This window comes from Balaenoptera physalus, assembly GCF_965194825.1.
Source record: "Balaenoptera physalus genome assembly, chromosome: X".
In the NCBI taxonomy this organism is placed as follows: domain Eukaryota; kingdom Metazoa; phylum Chordata; class Mammalia; order Artiodactyla; family Balaenopteridae; genus Balaenoptera; species Balaenoptera physalus.
In genome coordinates, this window is record NC_138903.1 from 34,807,274 (window position 1) to 34,830,724 (window position 23,451).

General features: G+C 41.2%; 2 protein-coding genes across 5 annotated transcripts in view; one reads left to right on the forward strand and one right to left on the reverse strand.

Annotated features, from left to right (window-relative positions):
* Positions 1-1,635: 1,635 nt before the first annotated feature.
* The window catches only part of OTC (ornithine transcarbamylase), a 56,766-nt gene continuing 34,950 nt past the window's right edge, over positions 1,636-23,451 (forward strand). Inside the window, exons 1-4 of one of the 2 annotated variants that reach the window (XM_082446625.1) lie at positions 1,636-2,432; positions 9,407-9,545; positions 11,009-11,090; positions 21,770-21,857. In XM_082446625.1, the coding sequence (XP_082302751.1) occupies positions 2,356-2,432; positions 9,407-9,545; positions 11,009-11,090; positions 21,770-21,857 (386 nt within the window). In that variant the 5' untranslated portion in view covers positions 1,636-2,355. Of the gene's footprint in view, positions 2,433-5,574; positions 7,704-9,406; positions 9,546-11,008; positions 11,091-21,769; positions 21,858-23,451 lie in introns of those variants that run through there. The other variant, XM_082446626.1, reaches the window with a different exon arrangement.
* The window catches only part of LOC309652596 (ferritin light chain-like), a 167,161-nt gene continuing 158,680 nt past the window's right edge, over positions 14,971-23,451 (reverse strand). For 2 of the 3 annotated variants that reach the window (XR_014258788.1, XR_014258789.1), the window contains exon 3: positions 21,865-22,872. The gene's annotated coding sequence lies outside the window, so the exon portion shown is untranslated. Of the gene's footprint in view, positions 15,335-21,864; positions 22,873-23,451 lie in introns of those variants that run through there. The other variant, XR_014258787.1, reaches the window with a different exon arrangement.

The following is a 23,451-nucleotide window of genomic DNA, read 5'->3' on the forward strand; positions in this document are numbered from 1 at the left end:
CCATCCTTTGCTGTAATATCGTTTGTAACCCCCTCCAGTTTTGACAATTCCCTAATCCTTCCCAATTCATCAAGGACCAGTGCCACTTCCTTCAGGAACCCCATCTAATCCCCAACCCCCATTGATGGAAGCTGGATGATGGACACTCCAAGCTGGAGGTCCCATAGGGCCTGAAGCAAGGGAGCAGGGAACAAGCCCTACCCTCTTGGTTAGGATGCACAGGGTCAGGGGACAGAGACAGAAGTTGTGCTCTGGAGTCATTCCAAATGGTGAACTCCATGTGAGAAAGGACTCACCATTCCTGGTTATCACTCTATCCCTCAGAGCCTGCCCAGCACAGAGCCCCATCCTACTGTTGTTGGTGGCAGACAAAAATGAGTGAATGAAGGGCTGGGTGAACAAAGGAAAGTAGGTCGGGAGCCAAAGCAGGCAGTTGAAGTGGAATTAAAGGAGTCATGGGGCGGGTCCATAAGAGCACCTGGACAAATTCTGAGGACTAATGGAAAACCCTGTATGGTGTTTTCCACCTGTAACCCAGATGTCCATTGAGATCGTTTGTCTTTTGAGATTTAGTGAAATTACCTTTACGCTCATCCCACTTGTGGTACGGTGCCTCTCTTGCAATCTCTCTGGGGGTTATGGGGGGAGTGGTAAGTTTTTCTTAGTCCCTTCTGGGGGACTGAGCTCTCACCTCCATAGAATGATGAGGGTTTATGAGTCACTTTGGCATCTCAGCAGTGCTGCCCACATTCCCCACCACACTACGGCAGACACTTCTTGATTTTTCCCCAAGTGTTGTTCAGGTGAGTTGTTTGTGTGGGTAGCACATTTGACTGAAGATGTGGGCTTTATATTAGGATTCAGTTGAATGCAGTTTATCCTCTTCTCTTCTAGTCTGCCTGCAAACATCCAGTTTCCTTCCCTGTATTAGGTAGAGCAGATTTGCTCTCTAAAACCTATCCAACAACTGGCCCGTTTTGCCTCTTCAACGATGCTTTAAGGCGATCTTCTCAAACAAAGCTGCCATCTCTTCTCCCACGTGGAGCATTCATTCTCCACCTTCTCACCCCTGCACCTCTGCAAGCAGTCTGCCTGGAATAGTCTTTCCAGAACAGATTTGCCAGAGGTTTGGAAATCACAGTCTTTCCCTCTCTTTAGCCCACCTCATCCTCTGTGAGTAGAAGGGAATCGTGTTAATAAATTTCCCTGCTGATATTAATTATGACATCACGACCATCCCTGCCCCTGAAGTGGCCATAGGTGGCTTTTAAATGACACTTTTTTTTTTTGCATTCCACAAACATCTAGCAAGTGCTTACCTTGCCCTCCCACCCTCCCCACTTAGAGTTCTCTCCCTTCCCTGTGATGTGGAGGCACTTTATCTGGACCTCCCCTATGGGCTTGTATTATGGATATTTATTTACAGGTCTATGACCCTTACTGAACTGTAAACTCTGCAAAGGTGAGATCATCTTCCTTCCCTGAAATTCCAGCCTAGCCCAGTATCCGACACAGAATAGATTTTGAAAATATCTGATCTCTAACTGTGGATGAATGAATGAGTGTGAAGCTTTGGATGGCCCCTTAGTGATCCGGAGAGGCTGCCAGGGGAGGAACATTTGGTACCCCACCTCCCCGCTTCTGCTGAGTATGGGTTTCTGCTGGAATTAATAGGCAACCCCTTATTTACTGAAGACCTACTATGTGCAAGGCACAATGGGAGCTCCAGGACAGAGATCTTTTTACTCCATCTCCATCCCCACTCCAGCTTTTTGCCACACACACACACAAGTACCTTCCAGGGCACATCTTTCTATTTGTTTTTGTAGAAAGGCTGGGACTTGGAGGAAAGTGATATCACTGGAAATGGTCAGGGATGTCACGTCTACATCTGGGGTTTTGCACTGCCAATTCGCATTTTTGGAATGAGTTATTTCTGTGTACCTTCACAGCAGCCAGCACTGCAGTGTCTTGCATATATTATACACCCAACGAGTACTTGTCAATTGATTTTGTACAAGTATGTGACAGCATAAATATATTATGAAAAATGAGGAAGGAGTCTGAGCACCAAAAGAGTCAGGATTCCTTCTCCAAGAAAAACAAAACAAAAACCAAAACAAACAAAAAAAACCCACAGTGGTGGATGGAGCTTGGCTTAAAGTTCAAATGCTCCTGGACCCTGCCCTGCACTATCTCTAACCAGGGGAATTTGATAAGGTAGTTGAAAGGTGATATTACCTTTGCTCTCTCACTGTAATCAAAAGGACTCTTAGCTTTCAGGTGGACCCCACTGGCTACCTTGGTGTGGCGTTTTCAAGAGCACAGAATCATCCTTTTCACTATCGAAAGAATATGCTGTTTAATTTGAGGATCCTGTTGAACAAGGCAGCTCTTAGAAATGGTCACAGTTTCGCGGTTCGAAATTATCGGTAAGTGATGGCCAGAGATTTGAGTCTGACTTAGGAACCGTGGTGATAAATGAAACTCTATTCTGCAGAGAAGTGCAGCCTCCTAAGGCCTCTTTCTGCAGGGTATAGTGCCAGGTTCTACCCTTGTTGGAGACAGCTGTCTCTAATTCCAGCTGAGCTTTCATTTCTCAGTCCTCTGTAATCAGATTTCATGGGGTGCTGGGAGGTGACGGCGGAGTGGGGGGCGACTAACCGTGGCACGTATAACAGACTAAATGTTCTGGACATCTTCCATTTGTGTACATTCTAAAGGAGCAACTGGCTGAAGGAAATGAAAGGAACTAATTTCCACAGGGCCTTCAGCTTGTATTTGGGTTTGCCTGAAAACAATACATCATTCTGGGGCATGGGGATTGATTCGATCTTTAAAAAAACCCCAAAAGAACAACTACATAAATATTTACAAAGCTGCATCCTCCTCACAGCCAATTGGCCATGCCTGCGGTCGAAGGTGGTGTGGAGTGTGTCCCTGGGGAAGAGGACAAGGGTGATGGGTTAATCGGGGAAGCAAGGCCATCAAATCTGGACATTGTTGCCAGAAAGCTTCTAGAGTAACTGCCTGTTAACAATCAGAATTTTCCCAGTGCCTCTTGACAACCGAAACCAACCTCAAAATGACCTCAATGACTCCTAAAGTTAGAAGCTTCTAGTCTGAAGTTTTCTCCCACTGTTAGGAAGTGGCCCTGTGATTGTGGCCCTGGGCCTCCCTTCTCTGGGTCGCCTGACAGCTCTGGACTCTCTGGACTCTACCATTAGCACCACTCAGAAGCCAGAACAACATTGTAAATGATATTGTAAAGTTGGGACCTCAGAGCCACAGAATAATGCCTTCTCCTATTTTACAGATAAGGTAAATGAGGCCCAGAGAGATTATGGGGTTTACTAGTTAGTGCCAGAGTTAGACTATATAAACCAAGAATCTGGAGGAAAGCTCAGGTTTAGAGTCTAAAGAACTGGGTTCAAGGCCTGGCACTACCACTCGCTGGCTATATAACCTTGAGCAAGTCAATAAACTTTTCTGTGATGTTGCTTCACTTATAAAATGGGAGAAAGAGTAATACCTGTTCTGCCTACATCACAGGGTGGTTCAATCATTTATTTAATAAATACTTATTGAGCACCTACTTTGTGCCACGCCCTAAGCAAGGTGTTGGAGATACAGTGGTAAATAAGGTAAATAAGTTATTTCATTACAGACACATGAAGTCACAGTCTAGCAATAATCAGTGAGATAATGTGTGTGAAAACTGTCAAGTGACAGGCAAATGTTCATTATTTTATCATTCCATCCCGCTGAGTTACATCAGATAAAAGTGCAATGAAATTTCATTCCACAGTTTTTAACAAAGACTCATCACTGAGCTGGAAATAATCAACTGAATGAATAACCAAAGCTTGGAGCTTAAACTTACCCTCTTCTTTGAAAATCACAGTGATGACTGATTTTTTTTTTTTACCATTATTACAGGTTAAATTTTTGCAAGTAAAACCTCTTCTAAATATTTAGGCATTTTTTGGTTATTTACTAAGATTCTATTTTCTCTATCCAGTAGCCAGACTATGATTCTGAAAATCCCGGCTAGCCATCTTTCACAGTGAATGGGGACTGAGGCAAAAGCATGGCTAAATCAGCCCAAATCCATACCTGCTATTTGAAAATATGAAAGCCTTGAATCACCCATGTCATTAGAAACTACAGAGCATGAGTCTCTATTGAAAAATGGCATAACACTGAAATGGCGTCCTTTTCAGGTGGCGTGAGTATTTTTCTTTCCTGCTCTTTTCGTTAGCCACCCTAAACTGCCAGCTAAATGATTTCAGAATTGCTGATCTCCAATAAGACCTATAATCTTTGACGACCCCTTAACAATAGAGAAAATCTCCCCATTATCTCTGCCTGTATGGTACTTTCACTTTGATTTTCAGCTTTCTGCAGAGATTCGGGTTCTTCTGCATCCCCCCACTCCCCCATTCCCCGCTCCCCACCCCTGTCTCTCTTGGGAAAGGCGGAGGGCGCTTGTTACATACCACGTGAGTGTAGCACTAGAGAGTAGCAGGAAATATGTGGTTAGGGTTTGGCAATGCCACAAAATAGGGACTGCACAGTTTTGAAGCGAGCAGCCATATCTCATGGGCATGATAAAATGACTGCTCAAGTGAGGCTGAAGCCATCTACACAGGCTCCCGGATCAATCATTTTTAGTCAGTATTTTTTCTTTTTTTTTTTTTGTTACAAAATCAATAGGATCAGACACCAAGACTGCCCAAAACACCCAATCCATAGGCTTTTCAGCTCACAAACAAGGCTCTAGAGCCTGGCTGTGTTTGGATAATAGACAGTGTCCTATGATTTGTTCCTATTAAGGAAACCACTTATAGCTTTTAAAGAAACCACTAAAATAATATCTTTCTTTATCAGACAAGACCAATTTGTAAGTGCTGTTCAATTTCATCTCACAAATAGAAATTTCTTCAGAGAATATTGAGCTAAGCCACCCAATTCTGTGGAGGTTATGGATTGGAGCCAGAGGTGACTGGTTTTCAGGTATTTCATTCCAGGCCTCTCTAAGGGCTTACAGAACTCATTAAGTTCCCTTCATCCCACACACATGCCAATCTATACATACGTGGACATGCAGACGAAGCAATTACAGGCCACCCACGCTCTTGTGTAGAGGAGACAAAACAGTCCTCTTTGATTATTCACATTTTCCATCATAATTGAAAATGAGTGCCTTTTAAAAAACATATTTCTTGGGGCTTCCCTGGTGGTGCAGTGGTTAAGAATCCACCTGCCAATGCAACGGACATGGGTTCGAGCCCTGGTCCGGGAAGATCCCACATGCCGCTGAGCAACTAAGCCCGTGCGCCACAACTACTGAGCCTGTGCTCTAGAGCCCGCGAGCCACAACTACTGAAGCCCACGTGCCACAACTACTGAAGCCTGCCTGCCTAGAGCCTGTGCTCCACAACAAGAGAAGCCACAGCAATGAGAAGCCCGCGCACTGCAACGAAGAGTAGCCCCCGCTCGCCACAACTAGAGAAAGCCCGTGCGCAGCAACGAAGACCCAATGCGGCCAAAAAAAATTAATTAATTAAAACAAAACAACAACAACAACAAAACATATTTCTTCACTTCAGAAAATTATACAAGGCATGAGACCAGGAATGGAATGGGGTCATGATGTTTCCCTTGGCCAACAGTAGAATTGGGGTTTTATTTCTAGTTTGTTATTTTTAGTAATTTAACTAAGATAAAAGAAGTAGAGGCGGCCACAGATTTTCGACAGTTTCGCGTTTCCAGTCCTTTAATAGTAGGTCTGCACGAATCCTCATCCCACTCTTCAATTTTCAGATGAGGGCAAAGTTTCACAGTTTTAGAATACTGACTATCTAAGGTATCTTAGAAACCATCTAGTCACTCAGTTATCAATAGTAATTTATACCACATATGAGCATGTGGCAACAGTGACAAAGGTTGCAAGTATATTTTTATTAATAAGTTATTATTATTTTTAATAATAGAGAAATTTGGAAATGATTTGTGCTTTTATTTTCCAAGTCAATAGGATCATATTCAAGGGTTTTGTGAAAAGAGTCACTCTCCCTGCCATGTGTTGCAATATACCTTTCTGAGATGGAAAGAAAGGGATGAAATTAAATTTAGGCCACTGAGAATTCAGATGGCTCCACTATGGCCTGTGGGAAATCTTGTATTTATGAACTTCATGAGTGTTGTGGAAGACAAAGACATGAAGGATCACTGATTTGTAGTTCATTTTCTTACTTTTTCAGATGAGGAATTAATGCCAAAAATGGGAAATGATCTTCCCAAGGTCATAGTTGAACTAGGACTCAAATTTGAATATTTAAAACCACTGCTCTTTTCATTCCACTGCTTTGATGACTTCGATCCTTCCAAATTGATCAAACTGGCCAATCTACCCTTGCTCAATATCCCCCCATCCTCCCCCCCTTTATTTAAAAGATATAGCCAAAATATCTCAGTAAAGAAGAAAAAAGCACCAAGAAAATATGCCTTTTGTATCAGTCTGCAATGTTAAAGAAACACCAAAATCTCTGCCATAAGGCCCATTGGCCCTCTCTTATGCCTCCAGAAGCTAAAGTCTTGATCTCAAACTCTCCATGAGGATCAAAATATCATTTATCACTGAATTTTTTCCTACTCTGGCAAAGTCAGTTTCTGACTGACCACATTTTACTCGAATTAAGCATTTTCTCTTCCAACAAAATACAATTATACAAGGGAACACATCCAGGTCGCCCCCGCTACTCCAAACAATTTACTAGAGTTGGAAAATGCAGACTATAGCAATGAAAGGTTTCATTCTGCCAATAGAGAATACTCTTCCATTTTCTAGCTAGGAAGATATTTGGGTAAAGCTAACGCAAGGGTCTACTATTACCTTGGCCTAACTTCTTAGCATTCAGTGATTTGGGGTCAAGAAATCTCTGTAATTATTTTTTCAAGGGATAAAATTAATGTAACGAACGAGTCTTGCCTTTTTCAAAAGCTCTGGCTATAACCGACTGCCATGACAGTTTTGACAGAAAATCTGTATGTGGTTCCCATTGTTTTCTCCAATATTGTATTCTCCCCGTTATGTGTTGGCTGAAGGATGATAATGTGGTTTAGGTCTGGTTTACCAAGGAGACACACTTGAGTACAAAGAGACCAAGCATTTTATGGGAACACTAAAATAGTGATTCTGGCCTTGGTCTGGCTCGTGAACTAGAGTAGGCTGCTTCCAACTGAAGCACCAGGTCTCTCTGAGAACTTAATAGCCCTTTAGGCTAGCGGTTTTACCTAGTTAACTCGCGAGTGAGTTTATCACCAGAAAGCAAGAAATGCTTGATACAGACAGAAAAAAAGGGGTCTGTGGAGGAGGTATTTCAACATGGTACAATTGTGGAGGTTTTCTACTTTTCTCTAATTTTTAAGTAGCTTAGGAAAGAGGTGTGGCAACTCCATTTTGAAGCCAAGGGGAGGTCTATGAGGAGACAGTAAACAGGATAGGAATTTAAACTGGAACCATTGTGTTTGCTTTCCTTCCAGTGATAAATTTTCCTGGTTAGCTCTTGATATCTATGAAAAACAACTCTTTTTCCCAAGACAACATTTCCTACCCCGCCTCCTGGACAGAGTTGAGAAAGGTGGGGGCTGCTCTAATGATTTTTCAATGGTGTAAACAGTACGACCCCCTTCACCAGGTGAGATACAGTTTTTAAAAAATTTTCCAGTTAATTACTCCAACCCTCACAGGCTAGTATGACAGATTTACAGGATCTACCTTTCCACTCTTTTTGTCCCCAAGAACCCAGGGGACTTACTCTGTCCAAAAGGGGTTCACGGAAAGAGGTAACCAAATATTGGTATAGTTCATTATTAATGTACTTCAGATTTGGCCCTCATAGTGCTATGGGCAAAAACTTATCCCACCAGGTCCTCTCACCAGTTTTCCAGGTTTTTGCACTTGACACAGGCTGCTATACATAGGATCCAAGGTTATAATGCTTTTGTTTCACATGCATATGTCCAACCATTGTTCCTAGTAGTGCAAATACAATACTGGAGTGGTTGAGCCCTAGAGGATTTCAGCTTTAGCAACATACTAGACCACAGTCAAGTCTCCTCCATGACTCTTAGGTCTTGTGTTCAGCCTAGGCCACAGGCCATACTTGCTCTTGCCTCAGCATTAATTCTGTTTGGGGGGGCTCTCGGTATCTTTTTTGTCTTCAGACTTTAGTCATGGCATTGAAAATCCATCACGGTGGATCTCTCTAAATTTATTCCCAGAAATCTGCTGAATTTCTTTTTTAAAATATTTATTTATTTATTTTATTTTTGGCTGCGTTGGGTCTTCGTTGCTGGGCATGGGCTTTTCTCTAGTTGCAGCGAGCGGGGCTACTCTTCATTGCGGTGCACGGGCTTCTCATTGTGGTGGCTTCTCTTGTTGCGGAGCATGGGCTCTAGGTGCGCGGGCTTCAGTAGTTGTGGCACGAGGGCTCAGTAGTTGTGGCGCACGGGCTCAGTAGTTGTGGCTCGCGGGCTCTAGAGCACAGGCTCAGTAGTTGTGGTGTACGGGCTTAGTTGCTCCACGGCATGTGGGATCTTTCCGGACCAGGGCTCGAACCCGTGTCCCCTGCACTGGCAGGTGGATTTTTAACCACTGTGCCACCAGGGAAGCCCTGCAGTACATTTCTTAAGGTTAAAAAAAAAAATCATCGTTATTATTACACATGCTTTTACTGAGACTCTTTGAGGGAATAAAATAAGCAGAGGACATTTTTTTCCCCTGAAAGTTAATAGAAAAGCTACAGGGTCCATTGTATCTGACCAAGGACAATAAAGAACAAATCTTCAAGAATAGATCTGAAGGGCAGTAGAGGGAAAAGAATGAAATTGTTTTCTATTGTATGTACATAACAAATTCTGTTTGTACCACTGAATGATTTCAATGATAATAGCTAAAATTTATCAAATACTTATTATATGCCAGACACTGTCTGATTTCCATGTATTAAATCATTTCATCCTTACAACAACCCTATAAGATTATTATACTCATTTTCTAGGTGAGAAATTTAGGTGCAGAGAGAGTTTAGGTAACTTGCCTAACTAATATATAACAAAGCCACTCATATGGTTATTTCCAGCAGAGAAGAATTCAGCCTCTTTCCTCAAATTTTTCTTTTCTCTCAACATTCAGAATACTGGCTATCTAAAATGTAAACCACAGCCATATCAACTTTAAGGCATTAGCACTTTGCAGAGACACATGAGGCTACACATTTGCTATGTTGCTATGTGTTTGCTATGTTTTGTGTCAAGAATTAAACAATGAATTACCATAGGACATAGATTTTGTTTTCTTAAATATATAGTTCTCTTTTTCTTTTTTTCTTTTTTGTAGATGTGGACAACCACTAGAAAATAAAGTACAGCTAAAGGGTCGTGACCTCCTCACTCTAAAGAACTTTACAGGAGAAGAAATTAAGTATATGCTATGGCTATCAGCAGATCTGAAATTCAGGATAAAACAGAAAGGAGAGGTATGTAGCATTTCCACATTACCTTCCACTGCTACCAATCAGCCTTTTTAAAGACAGCCTTTCCAGAGAAAGAGGGAAAAGAAAATACATTAAAATTCCTAAACAGTAGCTAAGTAATGAAACTACACAGGCAAGGTAATTGATTATCACTGAGTGTACAGGCATATAAAAAGCATAAAAATCAGTTATTCAATGACAAGTCATTGCATTTCTTTCATGTGGAATGTTGAAAGTCATTATTAACTGAATCAGAACCTAAGGAATTATTTCTCTGGAATGATTTTATTTTTATACCTTCTTTCTTTTCTCTGTGTTTTCTATCAAATGAAAAATAAGGATGATACATTTTTTCTAGCAACAAATTTCAATTGTGGATGAATATCAGATATATCATCATTAGGATAATTTCAAAAAATTCAGGATGATGTGACAGTGTTAAAAAATTCAGATTAGCAAAGAAACAATTAAATGGTAACCAAGTAGGAGAAGAGATGGGATATGGTGCCTTGCTGGAAGCATTATTCTGCATTTTGAGCAATTTATGTTTGAAACACGCTTAATTAATGCAGCAGCTTCATTTAGACTGCTTAATTGTGAAAGCGTTTTCGTATTCCAAGCTTGTTCAGAAGCATTTGAAAGAGCTGGTTTCAGGTTGAGAAAGTTTTACACAACCTTGATTTTCTTATCTAGTTCACTAGCTCTCCAAGTTCCTAAGAACGAACTGAAAATAGGAGTGACTCCAACTGCTATGGGTTCCTATAGAAGACCTTGAAATAAGGAGAAAATGTCCCCCGAGATCCCAGGCTTTTTGTTCTTCACACTTCGTGGTGAGGAAGGTTAGCTGGCAGGAATGTGTTTGTTCTAGAACTCATCCTATCGGGAAGTCCATCTACAGAAGAGGAAGGAGGTAGAGCTCCACCCCACACCCAAACTCTGCAGATTGTTTCCATATGACTTCTAGAAACAAAGTCTTTGCACTCTCACAAGGAGGCGTGATGAAAGTGTAGCTGAAACTCTGGAGCTTCATCTTTAGGAGTCTGAGTACCCCACGTGTGACAGAGAAGCACATTCCTAGCTGAGAAAACACTTCTGAACCAAGCATCTTCAAGGTCATCAAACACTGGTAGAGGTTTCCACAGATTTAAGTAAGAAGATGGCTCCAGTATGAAATATTAATAAACTTTGGAACAAATGTTCAGGTTGAACCCAGAGCAACTAATACTACTTTCTCATTACGTGTCAGTAAGCTGTGGGAGTTCCTGTTCCCTTCCCCCATTTGTATACAACATGAAAAAAACACTTTAAATTCACTTTTTAAATAACATCTGAACACTTGTTTGGGAACAATGTTAATTATTCTACATTTTCTGATAATGTAAAGAATAAGTTTTGAAACATAATCCTTGCTATTGGATATAAAATGTATATTTCATTTTAATTGTATTCTTGTCCTTGACTTTCAGTATTTGCCTTTACTGCAAGGAAAGTCCTTAGGCATGATTTTTGAAAAAAGAAGTACTCGAACAAGATTGTCCACAGAAACAGGTGAGTCCACAGACAAACTTGGACTTGTGTTGAAGAGGGGGCCAGAGGGTGAGGACCTGGGAGGAGTAGCCCAGCGGGGGGATTTGTTTGTCTCTTTGGCAACAACAAAGGGCAAACATTGTCACTGAGAGTTAGCAGTGCAAGCCTCTGAATGCTTTCCAATTCTCATAGAAGCTGCAAGCAGAAGGATGAGTCTCATCTGTAGGGATTCCATGAGGACTTGGGTAGAAGTCTCAAATAATTCTTCATGTTCAGTACAGAATGTCAGTGGGCATCAATTCTCAGGCCTCCAACTCATGTAAGCAAGAAATGTGTATTTTTCTAACATGTAAAGAACTTTTCCTTGTTTGTATCAATTTTGCTGGATGATGGAAACAATCTCTGCAACGCTAGGCAATCCTCAGTTGTTTAAGTGTTTACTGTGTCAATTTAGGGTCTCTTCAACTTTTCCCCACAGTCATGGTTAAGTCCTGGAGAGTATCTCAATGTCCAGGCATCCAGAGCTATGGGGATCTGGTCACTGGTCATCAGGACATCATCATCACGTGTCTATGCTGAAATCTGCTGAGACTTCTGGACCTTGGACCAGACCTATTTGACCTTGACTGGCGCCCATTTACTGTGGAGTTTGCTTTACTTTGATCACAGGATCTGAGATATCTCTTGGTTTGGCTCTCTCAACCTCTTGGCAGCTCTGCACGCCACAGTGGGCACAGAGATATTGCAAGGCTCTCTCTACTCTATCGTTCCTTCCTCTTTCTGGGCGCTAGGGGGTTCTAGAACATTTGCTCCCTCCTAGAACGCTGTCTTAAAAGCAAGACACAGGTGTTCTCAGCTCTGGGGTTCCCCAAACTCATCTGAAATTTCCATCATGCTCCCCACCCTTCAGTCCTTGGCCTGGGGGACAGACGGCTGGGTACAGTGTCAAAAGTCCATCAATGTCTATTTCTGTTGCTTCTTCGCTCTTGCTCCTTTTCTTCCCCTTCCAGTTCCCAGGTGATAAAGCAAGAGGAAAAACTGGCTCTGACTATCCATGTATTCTTTCAAGTCTGTTGTTTGTGCCTGAAATCCTAAGCTGTTGAAACTCAAAATTTCTTTTTTCTCAAACTATGATCTCTGTAATGAGTTTCAAAAAGTCTGTTTTGAAACTCATAAGCCATACATCACCCCTTGTTTCTCCCTGCATTTCTGCTCCACCAGACCTCCCTTGAATCAATAATATGACTGCCCAAATGGGCAAATAGATAGGACTGAGGAAAAGGTACCACAAACAAAAATATGTTGGTTGATCCTTTGCATATCTTATCCTACTTACAAGCATCAGAGCTTTCTAGGGTTCAGAAGCAAAGAACTACTTCATGTAATTCTTGCCTTGTAATGATCAGCAATGAGGTACCTCAAATACATAACAAAATGGAGTTCAGAGTGATCAAGTGACTTGCTAAGTTCATGCAATTAATACAAATTGGCACCAGGATTCAGATCTCAAGTTTACTGTTCTTACTAATGCACTCCCCTTGCCCTTTGAGAGAAGGAAGGAGGAAGAAATGAAACATATAAGGTGTCATCTAATCTTTAAAGTCCTAGGAAGAAAACTGCTGAGAACATTTTGCTCTTTAAAGCTGGGTTCTTTAAAAGGTCACATTGACATCTGACGTTTAGTGAAGGAAAAATGAATATTGCATAAGCCAGTCAGTAATTCTGAAATTCTGCTCCTTTTCAACATTGTTTATCATCTTTTAAAATCATTAGTACTTAAGAGAGGTGTTCTTTTTTGAAGTCATCAAAAGAATCGATTAATATATAGAAATTTCTCAATTTTAAGTTTTTTTCAGATTATTTTTTCTTGGTTGTTAGTGTTGTCTACCACGTTTCTCTGTTCAAATGTTATTTTCGATTTAAATACCCCTGAATAAGTGATCAGTTTTACCATGCACATATCACGTGGTAGTTAAGCTACTAATAAAACTAAGAGTGAAGATTTAATAAGCTTTTGGGTACAGACCCTGTGCTAAGTGCTCTACATTAATTACATGGATTATCTCACTTAATCCTCATGACAACTCCATGAGGGTGAGACCACTGAGGAAAACAGGCTGAAATAGGTTCAGCAAAAGGCCCACAGACATATAGCTAATAAATGGCAGACCCAGGATTAGAAGCTATCATTAAATGTATTTCTTAAGTGTCTAATTTAATTCAGACATTTATTAGCCATGTTTTATTCCAATAAAGTTGTTTCTACGGGTGGCATTAAGCATTTTGTTAAATGATGGTTTTCTATAGAGAAATGCTCTGGGACTTCCTTGGCGGTCCAGTGGTTAAGACTCCACGCTTCCACTGCAGGGGGCACAGGTCTGATCCCTGGTCAGGGAACTAAGATCCTGCATGCTGTGCGGCACAGCCAAAAAAAAAAAAATGCTCTGAAATCTGCACAAAGTTACAAACTATAACAACAAATATATGAGAAAAGGAACATATGACCATAAAAAGTTATGGTTCACAGAGTATTCATCACTTTCCTCAATAAATACCCGTACAGAAATGGTAAACCTCAACCCCCAACCTGGCAGAGCATTTCTACTGTGTACATGTGCATCTTAATGGTTGTCGGTTAGAACAATTTTTCATCAAAACCTGTTACCTTGCTATTTAGAATGAAAACAGGATGTAATTAAAACTGTCAATTGCTACCCCAGATTTGCGTCAGCCTCTGGGATGGGGTGATCCTCACAGGACAGTCCTTGAGGTTTCCATCCCAAGCCTGAGTTGCAAAGATACAGCAGCATTTATACTTATCTCGGGGGACAAAATAAAATTCTCCACCCAATAAAATAGATAACTAATAAGAACCTACTGTATAGCATGGGGAACTCTACTCAATACTCTGTAATGACCTATATGGGAACAGAATCTAAAAAAGAGTGAATATACGTATATGTATAACTGATTCACTTTGCTGTAGAGCAGAAACTAACACAACATTGTAAATCAACTACACTCCAATAAAAATTAATTAAAAAAATTCTTCACCCAAATCAAGCCATATTAATTGCCCATGTAATATTTTTATTAAAATGTAAGACACCTAAAGTGTGCAAATCATTAAGTGTACAGTTCAATGAATATTACAGTAAACACATCCTTGTAACTAATACCCAGATAGAGAAACAGGATGTGAATAGCACCCAGAAGCCCTCCCTTGTATCTTCTTCCAGTTGCTACTCCCCCCGCCCAACCCCTGCTCTGCCCCAAAGGGTAACCATTATCCTGGCTTCTAACCTCACAGATTAGTTTTGCTGTTTTCGAACTTTATAGAAATGGAGTCATTCAGCATATGCTCTTTTGTGTCTGGCTTCTTTTGCTCAGCATTATGTTTGGGAGCTGTATCGATGTTGCTGTGTGTGTAGTTGTAGCTTATTCATTCCTCACCCACTCTTTGTGTATGCCTGCCTGCCAAGCTGCACAATTCTCCTGTGTGTCTACTGATGATTATACTCTTTTATTGCAAATTAATTGAGCAGATAGGTGGATACATTTATTAATCTTGGTAAGTGCAGTAGCTGATGGAAAAATGCACAGGGCATCCTACGAGATGGTTCTTTTCATTATTTAACACTGGTATTTGACTTTCAAGGTGAAACAGAAGCTAGTGCTTTCCAAGCTGTTTCAAATTCATCATCTTTACAGAGGTGGCAATATAAAAAACGTGATACTATGCTGCAGGAATGAAAGTGAAGCACAGAGAGGGTAATAGCTGCCTTAGTTCCACCAGCAAGAGCTCTCAGAGCCTTTACATTTCCAGAGCGTGAATTCTATTTATACCCCTTCTTCCAAAGCTTGCAGAGATCCGTGAGGAAAAGAAACAGTAAAACAGACAGAAATTAAGGTATTAACAGGTGAAATCCTTTGTTCAAAAATATCTGATGTGTACGCATAAACAAATGAAACAGATAAAAACAAACTCCTCTGGATGAAGAGTGAAGAGAGAGTAGAGACCCGTCCAGCTGTCCTCCTCTCCTCAGCAATGGCAGCTCCTGGTGGCTTCTCAGAACCTCTGACACCTTCCAGAACCACTTAATGCCATCCACGTCTGATAAACTGGTGAATGCTTGACCTGTACTTTTGGACTGGGGTCTGAGGCTTCTTTTCGATCGGTGACCAAAAATTGCAGAAGCAATTCCTTCTTAGAAGCAATGTCCTCCCGTTTAATCTCCTTCAAGAACTGCTGAAGGCTTTGTCGACTGAAAAAAATTGCACAACCTAAAAGTTGAGAATTATGTTTTATTCGGTGGACTTGCTGAGGGCTTAAGCCCGGGAGGCAGCCTCTCAGGTAGCTCTGAGGGACCGTTCTGAAGAGGTGAGGGAGGAACCAGGATATATAGGAATGTTTGCAACAAAATCCAGGTAGTCGGAACATCAAAAATTTACCGTTAATGAAAGAAAACCAGACATCTCAAGTTACTGAATTTAGCACTTCTCTATGTATGGGAAGAAGCAAGAATCTGGGCTCATGGAAATCATTCCTTTGATATGCACCTTAACTATCTAGGGCCAGTATCCCGTTCTTTCCCATCCTGAGTCCCCTCAGGGTGCACTGCTGGGGTGGCTGTAGTGACTGAGGGCTTGGCAGTGGGCAGCCCTTTTGTCTCCATCCGGAGTTCCCTCAGGACTCACCCTCGGGGCGGTGGTAGTGGCTGATAGGGCAGGCAACATTCTTCATTCACAGCTTCGACTGCTATTTCTTAACACTTTCTGTAACCTCTCTTCCTACCCCTACCTCATTAAGTCCAGGCTTGACGTGAATCTTCGTTATAGCACAAAGAGAAAAATGAAAAGGCAACAGACAAATCCTGGGTTGTCACAGCAAAATGACTTCTAGTCAAAGTAAGAGTATGACTTCAAGCAGACTTGCCAGGAGGCCTTAAACTTTCTCTGAAATCTTCCTCCACAGTCCCCAACCCTCAATGGCATTCATCCCTGTGCCAGGCACATAGTAGGTGCACCGCAAATACTTTCTTGATGAATGTGCAGTATTCATTTTTGTTTAGGTGACTTTCCCTGTTTAGAAATAGATTAAGGGCTCAAGAGTGATTAGTGATTATAATCGTCACTAAATCGCATTAGCTCACTTCACACGTAATAGAAAATTCCATTAACAAAATTAGGAGATGTTTGCAAGTGAAAAGAATGGGTCCTCTCTCCAGAGTCAAAATCCTTCCTGCATTTGTTCAGTAAGTATTTGTTGACTACTTACTATGTACCAGTATTTATTCTAGGTTCCTGAGATTGATATATCAGTGAAAAAAAGAGAGGTAAATCCCTGCCTTCATGGAGCTGACATTCTAGTTGGTACACAGACAATAAACAATAGACATAATACATTTTAAGTGGATGATATATCACGTTGGAAGGTGATAAGCGCTCTCAGCAAGGAGAAGACTGCCTGGAAGTGAGGGAGAAACATGTACTCCATTATTTGGACTTTGCCTTTTACTCTGAGTACAATAGGGAAATCTTTGGAGGGTTTTGAACAGAGGAGGAATGTGATCTAACTTGCATTTTAAATGGATCTCTCTGACTGCTCTGTTGAAAATAAACTTCGGGGCTGGGGGTGCAGATGAGATAGAAGCAGGGAAAGCTGTCACTAGGTAGCTATAGTACATAGAGGCTGGGGCCAGGGTGGTGGCAGAAGAAGGGGTAGGAGGGCCAGATTAGGGATATGTTTCGAAGGGAGAGCCAACAAGATTCCTGATGTATCAGGTAAGAGAGAGGCATCAAGGATGACTTCAAGGTTTCTGTCTGAGCAACTGTGAGCAAGATGGAGCAGGAAAGAGCAGGTCAGGCAGGATGGAGGGGAAAATCAAGAGTCCAGTTTTGGAAGTACTGAGTTTGAGATGTCTTTTAGACACACAAGCAAAGATGTTGAAGAGGCAGCTGGATATTAGTTTGGAGTAGGGGAGTGAAATTTGACCTAGAATACTTGGGAGTCATCAGCATACAGATGGTATTTAAGGCTATGGGACCAGATACAATTATAATGGAAATGAGTGTAGATGGAGAGGAGAGGACCAAGGACTAGCCCTGGGGAACATCGACATTAAGAGGTAAAGGAAAAGAGAAAGAACCAGCAATGGCGATTGAGAAGTAGCAACTGCCAAGGTAGACGTAAAAGCAAGAGTGTGTGGTGTCCTGGATGGTGTGCGAAGAAAGTTTATCAAGGACAAGGCGGTGAACAACTTTGTTAATTGCTCCAAGGTCAAGAAAAATAAGAACTGAAATGGCCACTAGATGTAGCAATGTGAAAGTCATTGGTAACCCTGGTGAGGGGAGTTTTGGTGCCATGTTGGGGGGCCAAAGACTTATGGGAATAGATTTGAAGGAAATGAGACAAGAGGAACTGGAGAGAGAAAGAAAAAACAAGAGTTTGGCTGCAAAGAGAGCAAAGAATTAAATGGATACCGGCAGGGGAAATAGGGACAAGAGAAAGTTTGCATTTTTTAAATTAATGAGTGAAAAAATTAGAATAGCCTATTCAAGATGCAGGTAATGTAAGAGAGAAAGGGAAGAGTTGGTAGAGCAACATTCTTGAGTAGGTGAGGGGGCATGGCTTCTAGTTCATACATGGGGTATGGAAAGTTCATCTATGCTGAACAGGAAGGGAAGCAGAATATATGGGTACAGATGCTGACAAGTACGGAAATGGGGTGATGGAATCTGGAAGTTCTCTGTTACCATTTTTTTTCATTGAGGTGGGAAGTAAGGTTATCAACCGAGTGCTGGCTCTACTTTCAAAATATATCAAGAATCCAATCATTTTCTCATTGCTTCAGTGGTTACTATGCTGGTCCAAGCTATCAATTCTCAGCCAGATTTTTGCAAGTCTCCTGACTGGTCTCCCTGCTCCTGCCCTTGCCCCACTATGGATGTTCTATTAAAGCATACGTCCAATCATGTCATCCTCTGCTCCAACCCTCTGATGGCTTCCCATCTTACTCAGACAAAAGTCAAAGCTGTTGCTTCCTCCCCACCTTCCTTCTGCAGCCTCACCAACTATTACTCTCCTCCTCGCACACTCTATACCTTCCACACTAACTTTGTTGTTGTGCCGTGAATCCACCAGTCATGACCCTTCCTCAGGACCTCAAGACATGCTCTTCCCACTGTCTTGTATGTTTCAACGCGGCTTCCTTGACCACGTTAAAATTATAACTCCTATTCCTTACATTCCCTATCCTCCCTCCCTGCTCTATTTTTCATGTAGCACTTGTCAACATCTTACAAGATATTTAATTTACTCATATTTAATTTACTCATTCAGTTTATTATCTATCTCTCCCCCATTAGAATGAAAGTTCCAAGTAGGCAGGGACTTGTACCTTGTTGTTTACAATGCTTTTCACAGTGCCTAGAACAGCACCAGGCACATACTTTTAGAATGAATGAATAAATTTTAGAACCATACCATGAGGCTAGGACCTGTTGTGGTCACTCCACAGAGACAAGATGTGCCTCCCACCAAAATCTGGTTTGATTGTTGACAGTGAGGATAACATACTTGCACCAAGAGGGTATGAAAAGGTTTATTATTCACATAATGTGGCTTTCTGAGGAGAGTAGGGCTAGCTCCAAAATTGGTCCCAAAGTGGCATTAGAGAGCAGGAAAATTATATGGCTTGTGCTTTTATTGTGGTTGTGGGGTGAGGCTGGGGTGACGATGCCCGTGCACAGGGCAGGAGGAGAAGGGAGAGTGATGGTGGGTAGCAATCAAACATCATAAATTGAGTCAGATTCTTTATTACAAGGCCCATAGCAAGTAGGACTGTCTGTGTGTTTCATGTTCTCTCATTCTACCTGGGATGTTGCACATCAGATCTGCAAGGGATCTTAGGGCTCTAGGCAAACTGCCTGATTTTCAGATGAAGACTGAATCCAGTTCCACTATGTTGTCCTGTCTCTGTAGATCCCAATGTAAGTTGGCTTAGGGGCTGGCTCTCCTAGGAGAAAGCTCTAGGTTCTTAAAAACAATCTTGAACAAGTTTTTGGACTCTTTGACTCTCAAAACTCCTGTCTATAAAATTCTTATAATAATATCTAATATGCTCTTTGTCAGAGTGAAGGATTCAATGGAAGAAAGTTTCTGAAGTGCCAGCACCTGGTAGTGCTCTGTGACTAGTCATTGCTAGAGTCAGAACATAGTGGCCTGTAGCTAAAAAACCATTTGGTCGGGGCAGTTTTTAAGAGAATACTTTTAAGTATGAAATAGGTAGAATATAATTATTTTTTAAATGTAGTAACAGAAATGAGAACAATTGTTTTGTCGTGGATTTTTTGTTGTTCTTTTACTTAGGAAAGTTTTCAAATGAACAGAAAGTAGAAAGATTAGCATAATGAGCACCCCAATACCCCTTACATCAATCAACTGTTAATATGTTGCCTTCTTTGATTTATATGTTCATTTTTGTTAGTGAAATTTTTTTTTTTTTTTTGGCCACGCAGCATGGCATGCGGGATCTTAGCTCCCCAATCAGGGATCGAACCCGTGCCCCCTGCAGTGGAAGCGTGGAGTCTTAATCACTGGACTGCCAGAGAAGTCCCAGTTAGTGAAATACTTTAAAGTAAATTAAAGCTACAATGAAATTTTACCTCAAAATATATCAGTATGCATAGTTCAAATAAATAAGAATATTTTCTGTATAGCTACAATATCATTATCACACCTAATAAAAATGATTTGTTAATATCATTTGTTAATATCACCTATCCATATTCAAACTGCATTATTCAAATTGCATTAAGCTTTCAGTGGGCTGTTTCATGAGACTTTGGGTCAAATTCCCCTTCATGAGTCTAAAACTCTTTGTCCCCCAACTCACCATGAGATTAACGATTTCCTCCTTTCTCATGGGAAACAAGTAGGATTAGAAAATTGTGACTGTTGCATATTTCCCAAAAGACAAAGTAGGTATATTACAATAAGGAGGAAAAAAGTAATGTTTGCAAAATTCCTCGGACAAGTCTCTATCTTGTAATTATACTTATTTGCCTTTACATTGTATATCTAAGAAAGCCTGCCTATTGAACCTGTCTCAAATGAGAAAGTAAAGTTCTGATTGGATGTCACCATTTCCCATAATTTTGCCTCAGGGTATGTGGTAAAAGGGCTCTCCTTGTTACCGCAGAGTTTAGCTATGGCTTGGGGCAGGCCCCTCTCTGTGTCATCCTCCCCAGACCAATGGAATGTGCTATGAGGGTGGGGAAGGAGCCATCCTCATCTGCTCAGATGTCTGCAATAATCTCACATCCCATGGAGGGTTGAAAAGTGGTGAGGGCAATATGCGAGTGGTGCTTAGCCCTGTCTTGGTTGGAGGATAAACACAACAGTTGAATGACCTTCTGATCTTGCTGACTTTTAGTGACCTGAAATTGCCATTTCAATACTCACTTTATTTTCAATTTTTAAAAAATTAAGGGCTTGGGCTTCCCTGGTGGCGCAGTGGTTAAGAATCTGCCTGCCAATGCAGGGGACACAGGTTCAAGCCCTGGTCCGGGAAGATCCCACATGCCACGGAGCAGCTAAGCCCGTGCGCCACAACTACTGAGCCTGCGCTCTAGAGCCCACGAGCCACAACTACTGAGCCCACGTGCCACAAGTACTGAAGCCCACACACCTAGAGCCTGTGCTCCGCAACAAGAGAAGTCACTGCAATGAGAAGCCCATGCACCGCAATGAAGAGAAGCCCCTGCTCGCCACAACTAGAGGAAGCCCGCGCACAGCAACGAAGACCCAATGCAGCCAAAAATAAATAAATAAAATTAATTTATTTTAAAAAATTAACCCATAATCTATATACAGGAAGATGCACAGATCTTAAGTGTACAGTTCAATAAGTGTTGAAGAATACATATAGTCATGTATATGGGTATGTAACGTACAAACTCTGTCAAGGTATAAAGAATTCCTGTAACCCCAGAAAGTTCACCAATGCTCCTTCCCAGCCAATCAGCCTCTCCAGAAGCAACTAGTGTTTTAATTTCAGCCACTCTATGTTAGTTTTGCCCATTCTAGAACTTCATATAAATGGAATTATACATTATGTACTCTTTTGTGTCTAGCTTCTCTCATTCAGCATAATGTTTGTGAGATTCATCCATGTTGTGTGTATAGTAGTGCATTCCTTTTTATTACTGAATATTGAATAGTATTCCATTGTAATCCATGATATCCCATACTACAGTTTATTACTGAATAGTATTACTACTGAATAGTATTACTGAATAGTATTACTGAATACTGAATTACTGAATAGTATTCCATTGTAATCGATGATATCCCATACTACAGTTTATTTTCCCATTTTCCTGGTGGACATCATTATATATTTTAAAGAATAAAAATGAGGTATAGTCTCCAAATGAGAACATGCCCCATATTGCCCAGATCTGAACAAGAGGGTGGAGAAATGGGCACACATCTGAAGGAGAGTTAAGTGCTGGTACAGAAAATTTCATCTACTTCTCTCCGTTCCTCATTATGCTTTCCCTGGGAACTCCCTATCAGAGAGGCTGGTGAGATTGAAAGATTTTGACTTTTCAGTTGAGATGGTGCTGATTGCTCATAATTTTGTTTGCTACTTTCTTTTTTTCAAAATGCCTTTTTCCTCTCTCTTTTACTGTAGGCTTTGCACTTCTGGGAGGACACCCTTGTTTTCTTACCACACAAGATATTCATTTGGGTGTGAATGAAAGTCTCATGGACACAGCACGGTTTGTAAATCTTCTCTTTGAAGCTTATTTCAGAATTGATGGATAAATGTCAAAAAGAAAATATGCTTCTCTTTAAATAGTGGTTTTCCCTCTCGGCATCCTTTGGACTGTTCTCTGTTTTCCTTCTTTCCCTCTTTACCTGATGTTCTGAATGCCCCTCCCTCATCCTCTGGCCACTTTCCATGCGTTAAGATAATTTTTTTTCTTAGCAATTTGAAGAGGTTTCTGATTATAAAATTTCAAACTTTGGGAAATTTGGTCATCAAGCATGACATTTTAAAAAATTAATTAATCCATTATTTATTTATTTTTGGCTGTGTTGGGTCTTCGTTGCTGCATGCAGGCTTTCTCTAGTTGCGGTGAGCGGGGGTTACTCTTCGTTGCGGTGTGCGGGCTTCTCATTGCGGTGGTTTCTCTTGCTGCAGAGCACGGGCTCTAGGTGCGCAGGCTTCAGTAGTTGTGGCTCGCGGGCTCTAGAGCGCAGGCTCAGTAGTTGTGGTACACGGGCTTAGTTGCTCCGCGGCATGTGGGATCTTCCCGGACCAGGGCTCGAACCCGTGTCCCCTGTGTTGGCAGGCGGATTCTTAACCACTGCGCCACCAGGGAAGTCCAAGCATGACTCTTACGTTTTACAGTTGAAGAAATGGAGGTCCAGGGAAACTGACATGTTCAATGACCCATAACCTGCTAGCATCAGAGCAGGTAGTGATGTTAATAGCTAACATTTATTGAACATTTATTCTGTGTCAGGCATTGTTCTCACTCATTTAATCCTTATAACAACCCAAATATATTGGCATAAAGAAGTGAAACAACTTAATTAGGGACATACTAGCTTCTATAACACAAAAATCTCAAAATGTCAATGGCTTAACATAGTGCAAATGTTCCTGATTGATAAGACGGAAGGACTGATTATTTGTGTGGTCATTCAGGAACTCTGGATGAGAATGGCTCTACCATCTTCAACATGTGGCCTCCAAGGTTATCCTGGGTGTCAGCATCCAGCCAGGAGCTAGGGGAAGAGAGCATGGAGACAGGATGCTTGCTTTAAAGCCACATTAGCAGGGAAGTGGCACAATCACTTCCACTCACATTCTATCGGCAAGTACTATTAGCTCAGCCCTACCTAGATGAAAGTGGAGGTGGGAAAAGGCTCTTAACCACTAAACTATAGTTAGAGACTGAAACATAGGCCCCCTGACTCCCCATGCAGTGCCCTCACTATTGTATCATGTATGATTGAGAAATATAGAGCAAATGTCTGTTTAAATATTTCGCCTTTGATATCTAAGACTAATGATTATTTTCTGAAAACGATGTGCCATAAAGCAACTCCTTGCAGACACTGGCTGCTTTTTATGGCAGCTACCCTAGTATATACTAAAGAATCCACCTCATTTGAATTGCTGAAGAGATTTGAAATAACTCATCTTTAAACCTTTTAGTTACGTTATTTCAGATGGGACAATGTTAGTATTAAGAAGTGTTGTGTTCATCTTCTGGATGCAAGGGACAAAAAGAATAAATAAACATAAATGAGTTTTTCTTCCAAATATGCTGCCACTGGCTGGAATTATATTTGCCTAATAAC